General features: G+C 35.0%; 1 protein-coding gene across 1 annotated transcript in view; it reads left to right on the top strand.

The window, feature by feature from the left end:
* The first annotated feature begins 1,290 nt into the window (after positions 1-1,290).
* The window catches only part of tonsl (tonsoku-like, DNA repair protein), a 25,150-nt gene continuing 18,551 nt past the window's right edge, over positions 1,291-7,889 (top strand). The window contains exons 1-9 of the mRNA XM_016661838.1: positions 1,291-1,787; positions 1,871-1,966; positions 3,137-3,279; positions 3,517-3,700; positions 3,783-3,912; positions 4,546-4,717; positions 5,321-5,435; positions 5,510-5,661; positions 6,698-6,910. Of these exons, the coding sequence (XP_016517324.1) occupies positions 1,763-1,787; positions 1,871-1,966; positions 3,137-3,279; positions 3,517-3,700; positions 3,783-3,912; positions 4,546-4,717; positions 5,321-5,435; positions 5,510-5,661; positions 6,698-6,910 (1,230 nt within the window). The 5' untranslated portion in view covers positions 1,291-1,762. The remainder of the gene's footprint in view (positions 1,788-1,870; positions 1,967-3,136; positions 3,280-3,516; positions 3,701-3,782; positions 3,913-4,545; positions 4,718-5,320; positions 5,436-5,509; positions 5,662-6,697; positions 6,911-7,889) is intronic.

Raw genomic sequence — 7,889 nt, 5'->3', positions numbered from 1 at the left:
TCACATTAGCAATATTACGGCAGTTTTACAATGTCAAAAAGGGATATGTAACAAGTTTCAGCAATATTTAAAAAAAACAAAAAAAACATTGTGTATAAATTTATATATCTATGCAAAGCATAACACAATAAAGAAGCAAATAAATACTTAAATGCTTATATGATGTCGATCATTTAAGACTGTACATAAATAGATAATCCGTAGTTATAAATTAACTTCAATTTTCATTCTGCGACACTTTTGAAATAAATATTTAATGGAAACTTTATTCTCAGAATTTAGCTAAATTTTACATTTCCATCCATTCTTCAAAGCAATAAAATAAAAAAGTACAGAATGCCAAAAGTGCCGCAATGCAATAAAGAAATAAGTTGTTAAATATTCACATTAGCAATATTACGGAAGTTTTACAATGTCAAAAAGGGATACGGAACAAGTTTCAGCAATATTTAAAAAAACAAACTCTGAATTTCCTAGCAAAATTAATGTTTTCTTAAATCTAAATCTGTATTTTACTAAATCTCTGTTTGACATAGCAAAATTTAGTTCAGGTTCTATCAATCATAGTATTTTAGCTGTGAGCTAGAAAATGCAGGTCAGATTTCTATTTAAAAAGTGTCATAACCTTTTAGTTTAACAAAATAATTGTTTAAAGTTTCAAATCATAAAACAACTTCATAATCACAACCAACTGCAGTGCACGTACTGGGCAGAACACAAGGGGGCGCCAACTCCACATTTACTCAATAATAATAATAGATAAAAAGGTAGTAAGAAACTAAAACATTTTTGCCGATTTTATGTGCTTAAGGTTTCACCACATTTAATTAAATACTCAAGCTATGTTTCTTTTTACCAAAAAGAAAGAGAGAAAGAAAGCAAGCAAGCTATAATGAGTAATAAAACAAAAACTATACATCTTTGCGTACTATAGCACTTTATCTAGGTGATATTTAAAATATAAATAAAAAACATGCTTACAAGTGTGGCCATAACATGTTTAATATTTTCCAAACCTTTTCCAACTTGAATGCTGAGATTAAAAAAAAAAACCTTATATATAAAGTTGTCACCTCGTGTTGAAGCACTTGAGAAAAACAAACTAAAATCTGAAGCTATAATTGAAATTTAAATTTTATTGACTGTCTTCTGGTTTAGGCCATGTTTAGGCTTCTTCTTAGTCTGTACCTGATTCAGGTATGAACTTTCTGCCCGTCATTTTGTGCGTTAAGGAAGTTAGGAAAGAATCTCGACTTTAACGCGTTAATTTCACCCTGAGTTTTGTCTATTAGACTGACTTTCACTTAGAAAGAAATATAATTTTTCATGACGTTGACGCATTATAATTTTTGCGCTATATTTTCTGAGAAATGTTTAAATAAACCTCTAACCTAAAATGATGTAGCTGAAAATTGAGTTTTGTGGAGCTGTCCTGTTCGATGTTTCAGATAGCTGGACTGTGCCTTGCAGACAAAACTCCGGGTAAATTAACCATCGCTGTCATTGGTTATCGTCTTCCTGGCGGGGAACTGTGAAACTTATTGTGTATTTTTAGCCAAATATTGGCGATGTTTACTAAGATGATTGCAGTAAATAGTTCCTTTTTTTAATCTGACACCCAAACCGAACATGAATGTTGAACGCACAGACAAGCGGCAGTTAAAATGATCTAAAGGTTGTTCGGTTTATCTTTTAAGAAACCAGCGCGAAGCTAAAGTTGTCATTTCCTCCCTGCTGCAGGTCTGCCGCTAGCTAAACAAAGATGAGCTCCTCTCGGGAAATTAAACGCAAGTAGCTCTTTGTTTACTTGTTTTTCCTGCTAGTTTGGAAGGAGGATGCTACCTCCGCGCTGTTTTTGTTTGTGTTTCAGAGCTGCAGAAAGCAAAAAGCAAAGCTCAGGCTAACAGAAACTTGAAGGAAGAGGCTAACATCTGCAACCAGCTCGGAGAATTGCTGTCCAGGACTGGTGAGACGTGTTTACACTTAACATTCCAGTAAATAGTGACAAAAACAGTTTTTAAATACATAAACACAATGTTGTGACCATTTCAGACTGCTGCATTAATTTGATGAAAAGTTTAGTGGAAGGAAAAAGTATGATGACAAAAGGTGCACTATCAGCCTTGTCCGGATTCTGAAGCAGTAAATTAATGAACTTTGTATTGAGGACATTTCTGCTTTAAAATCCTTTCTTCTTGTTCTTATATAATCATATGTTCTGATTAAACTGAATTTGTGCTTATGAGCTGTAATGAAGAATCATCAAAATTAATAAAAACAAACTTTTGAAACTGATTTAATCAGACAATATTGTGTAAAAGTTTACCTAGCTGAATTGAATTCTTTTGTAATAACACTGAATACACATCTACTTTAAAAAATTCTGTTTTAATCTCTACCAAATTTAAATATTTGGTTTCCAAATGTCTGAACATTGAGAGGCAAAGGGGAGTTGCAGCAAAATCCCTTATTTATTTGCACAAACATGACCAATAAATTTAATTTGGAATTACTGAAATTAAGTGACTTTTCAAAAATACTGTAATTTATTCAGTTTCACCCATATATTAACAGCATTTTTGGTTTTCATTTTACTTATTTCATGCTTTACTTCTTACTTCAAACTCTTCTGTAACTTCTGAGCATCTTTGCAATGATACATTTTACCTAGGGCTGCAACTAACAATTCTAGTCATTGATTATTCTGTCAGTTATTTTGATAATCAAATCGATAAAAACATTGGCACATTCTGCAGATTTTTTTTTTTTTTTTGCTTCAATTGCAATAACATGGCATTTTTTTTAATTAATAAATGTACAGCAGAAAGATTTTATTTTACAGACTTTTAACCAGGTGAAGCTAAACATGCTACGTGAGTCTGGGGAGAACATAATTACCGAAAATGAAGGTTTTTCATATTAGAAATATATACATATATGTTGGCTTAGTGATTTCTCTGAATGTGTTATTTTTTCAGAAAATGGCCATTTTTAGAGTCTGTATGCTCCACTTAACGATTAATCGATTAGCAGATTAGTTGAAAATGATTTCAATGATTGATTAATTGTTTCAGCCCTTCTTGGATTCCTGGTTCCTTGTTTCAGTTTGTCTTATTGGGTTTATTTTGCACCTCAGGTGACTATGAGGGCGCCATTAGGGAACACCAGCAGGAGCTGGCGCTCTCTGAAGCGCTGAATGACGTGATTGGACGGGCTGTAGCAAACCGCAAAATAGGAGAGTGCTACGCTGAGACGGGAAAAATCGAAGCCGCTTTGAAGGTTGGTTTCCCATACAAAAAAGGCTTGTGTCATTAATGGAAAGATGGTCAATTCTTTTGATACAAGAGAAAATTAAAGTTTTTAAGAAAATAGCCGCTTATCAATTCATTGCTAGTCGATTTACTCATTAATCGATAACTTTCATTCCTACGTGCGTCGCCTTTAACTCTGATTCTGGAGTCGTAGGTTAAGGGTAATGCTTCTGCATAAGAAAGTGTGAGACATTTTGCTCTCCAGCACCAGCGCTGTCACCTGGACCTGGCCCGCTCTGTCGGGGATCATGCAGAGGAGCAGAGAGCGCTGGCCACCATTGGTCGAACCTTCCTGTTCCGGTATGAATCTGACCAATCAAAAAGCAGCTTAAAGCAAGCAGAGGACGCTTTCAGGAAGAGCTTGGCTGTCGTGGATGAACGCCTAGGCGGTGCGTGTTGTTTTTGTTTAGCTGACTAGTGAGTGATGTTGAATGATTTTCTGTAGATTATGTAATTGTTTTATATTTTTAGGGACGGTGCCTGAGCGAGAGATCAGAGAGATGAAGGCTCGTCTCTTCCTGAACTTGGGTCTGGTGTGTGATCATCTGGGGGAGCCCAAACGCTGCAGCGAGTTCATCCGACGGAGCGTTTTCATCGCAGAGTAAGAACAAGCAGATGGTTTATTTATCTGACATCAGGTGGACCAACGGAGTGATGTCAGCACATGGCGGCCATTTTGTTTACTGCTTCTGTTAATTTGAACTTTGAATTCATATCAACTCTGTGACAGAAAATCAGCAGCAGCCAAAGATTTTTTAATTGGGATAATAAAGTTGTAATATTATGAAAATGCAGTCATACGACAATAGAATCGAGATAACACGTGAATACAGTAGAAATAAAAAATCACAACCCGATATAAAAGATTAAAATGAGGTTATTGAGCATCTCTTGAAGTGATACTTTGGTTTTACAGATAATACTTAATAGAAATACTTAATCTGATATTATTTTCTTGTAACTTAACTAACATTCTTGTAGCTTTGGTCTAATTCTCTGTCCTACAACTCAGATATGAATAAAAGCTACTTTTTGGAAATACTTTAGTAATTTCATTTTAGAAAAGAGCAAGAAAGTTAAATCTGCAAAAACAATAATTTTGATGAATTGATCAAATTGTAACCTGATTGAAATGTCTTGTAAGTCAGGAAGTTTCGTCATTAATTTAGTGTTTTACGTTCCACTGATTGCCGATGTTGTGCATCATTGTTTTGCTCAACGTATTTGTCTGAAGGAAGAGCCAGCTGCTGGAGGATCTGTACCGGGCAAACTTCAACCTGGGCAACATCTTCTTCCGCAACGGCGAGCCGTCCAGCGCCGTGCGCTGCCTGGAGCAGGCCAAGGACTGCGCCCGGAAAATGAAGGACAAGTTCAGCGAGAGCGAGTGCTTCCACTGCATCGGCAAGGTCCGAAACAAGTTTATTTCCATAATGAAATTTATCTGTAGCAGGGAAGTAAAACTAAAACTAAACTATAATGTTTAGTTTTATTTCGCTGCTACGTTTTTGTCTTATTCAGTTAGTTTACTAGTTTTTATTAATTATTATTTAAATATTGCTTAGTTTTAGATTAGTTATTGTTAGTCATAGTTGTAGTTTTAGTTTTTTCAAACTTTCATTCATAGATTATTGTATTGTGATTATTTAAACAGGGCTGGAGAATATGGCTGAAAGCTTTATCGCGATATAAGTGTTTCATAACAGTTTATCAATAAATATTGATTAGTTTTTTTGTTTTTAAATATTGGAAATATCACCAAACCGGCGGTACGACCTCCTGTTTTATCCACAGTTTCTTATCAATTTGAAAGGCTAAAAAATTGTTTCATATACACAAAAACCAAGGATATTGAGCACATAATTACAGTATTCTGCGTTGTTTTATAAATGAACAACACAGTTCCATTCAGTTATAGTTTTTTTCCCCATTAATTAACGTTTTTAGTTATTTCAGTTATTGGAAATGTTTCCATTGTTGGTTTAATTTAACTAGAATAATCCCATCAACAGGTTCAGCTTTATCTGGGCGACTTTGTGGCAGCCCGACGATCTCTGAAGAAAGCCCTGCTTCTCGGCTCGCAGCAGCCGGCGGACAAAATGGCCGTGAAGAAAGCTTTCAAATACGGTGAGAAATCCTCTCCAGCCTTGTTTCTGGCTTTGTTTTTGTAAGGCAGTTGCTTTTATTTCAATATTCTGCAGCTGATAAGGGGTGTAGGCTGGAGGAGGAGCTGTCGGAGGATCAGGGCAGCAGACCCAGCTCTCGCCAGGTTGTGGAGCTGACCGAGCAGCTGGGGGATCTGTGCTGCAAAGTGGGCTGCTATAGCAAAGCTCTGGACGCCTACCGGGCTCAGGTGAGATGTAAAACTGGGTCATAAATCCGTTGCAATTATTTATTTCACTTTTGGTGTTTGGAGATTTAACTTTTTGGAAAATCTGGATTTTTTTCCCCCACTAATTCTGAAGGGCGGCCATTTTGTTTCACAGCTTCTGTTTATTTGGACTTTGAATTCAGGTCAACTCTACGATGAAATATTAGGACCAGGCTCAAAAAGGTTTTATTTTGATCATAAAGTCATAAAATTACCAGAATAAAGTCGTATTAATACTACAGTCATATTGTTACCATATTATAGTTGCTCTAATACAAGAATAAAGTTGTACGACAGTCATATTACCAGAATAAAGTCAAAATATTGGGATAATAAAGTAGTAATTTTATGACAACTCAAACACTGAAAATAAAAAAATTAAATGAGGAATGTTGAGCATCTTGTGAGATTATACTTTGGTGTAAATTTTACAAATAAAACTTAATACTTAGTAAAAATACTTAATCTTTTAACACATCAGTCTCAGTAGCAGGACTTTGAAATGATCATGCAGGCAACTGAAAAAGAGCCACACAAACCTGAGCTGCTCATGTCAGATCCTGATGACTGAAGATGTTTTCTGATTAAGGCAATTTTTTCTTGTAATTTTATAAAGTTATTTTTTAATTAAGATCCACACTGACTGGATGAGCTGGTCACATCAGCTCTTCATAACTCCACTGAATCTTGTAATACATTGTAGCAACTTTTTTCTTGTAATTTTAGATGTTTTCTGGTAAAATTGCGTCTTTATTCTCGTAATTAAACAACAATTCTTATAGCCTGGCCCTAATACTCCAGAAAACTCACAGAAAGAATGCTTGAAATGAAAAACACTTTTTGAAAATATTGTCAGTTTTATTTATTTCCATTTTAGCTAAAAAAAAAAAAACATCCAATCTGTTATAAAAAAAAATAGGAGATTTTATTTCTAATCCATATCGAGAAGCATCAACATCTTTGCCTGTGAACTCTCCCTGCCGACTTTCTCTGCATTTGTTTTTCTTTTGCGGCTCAGCTGACGGCTGCTGAGGCTTTGGGGAAGTCGGATCTGGAGCTGGCCGTCATCCACGTCTCCCTGGCTGCGACCCACACCGACCTTAGGCAGCACCGCCAGGCCGTGGAGCACTACAGGAAGGAGCTGGCGCTGCGCCACGGCAGCGCCTCCGAGGTGCCCATGAGCCACACACTGCTGCGTCTTCTGGACTTCAGCTCACTAAAAATCAAACAAATTAAATGAACAGGAGCATTAAGTCGCAGGACAACATTATCAGAAACGACGTCATGAACCGATTACTGAAATAATCATCAACTAAGTGGAGTGTACAGGCTAGAACAGTGCTAAAGTAACAAGGCAATTAGCGGTAATTAAGTCAAAACTGTACAAAATCTATACATTTTCCATATAAGATAGAAAAAAAAATCATTTTTCTGTACAAATATTTCTCCTCCAGTGGCAGATTTAGCTTCAAATGTTTAATTTCATTTTGCTATCCAGTTATTAATCGCTTTATCAAAAAATAATAAGCAGATCAGTCCTGTGCTGTATTGATGTGAAGTCGAGCAGAAAGTGTTGAGCTTTTTGCACATTGATTATGGGGGAAAAAAAGAGACAAAATTTTCTCCAAAATTTTTCCTAAAATTTTGTAGAAAAAACTTGGAGATTTCTGAGTTTGAACAGTCACATTTTTTTGTGTGAATAAACCTATAATTTTTTTTTCTTTCAGAAATTTTCTATAGAAAGGACATGTCCGAGTTTCAAAATGTGAAAATGTTCAACTTTTGCAACTCAGAAATTAAAAAAAATGAAATAAAATCTGTTTTGTCTTGTGAATTTTCAACTTTTGGAATTCAGAAATTTCAAACATTTTTCTGGAAAAATCTGGAACAAAAAGTTTGTCTCAAATTTTTGAATGTTCAAATTTAAAAATTTCCTCATTTTTTCAAAAACATTTTCTCATTTATTTAGCAGAAATTTACTCCTCCCTTTATTATTATTTTTAGCCAGACTCTGATTCTGACACATCATCATAGTTATTGGATCATAGACAGTACAGTTTTTTATTTTCTTATCTAAAAACAAACTGAATTGTTCGCATTTTTGTTATATTTCAAATATTGCATAAAATAAGTGTAAAGAAAATGGATGGATGGAAGTTTAAGTGGATAAATGAAAAATTAATTCTGATTACTTGACTGATTGTCAGAAT

The sequence above is a fragment of the Poecilia formosa genome, unplaced genomic scaffold, assembly GCF_000485575.1.
Source record: "Poecilia formosa unplaced genomic scaffold, Poecilia_formosa-5.1.2 Scaffold345, whole genome shotgun sequence".
In the NCBI taxonomy this organism is placed as follows: Eukaryota; Metazoa; Chordata; class Actinopteri; order Cyprinodontiformes; family Poeciliidae; genus Poecilia; species Poecilia formosa.
The sequence above is the reverse complement of the archived record's forward strand: the minus strand, read 5'-3'. Positions and strand labels throughout refer to the sequence as shown.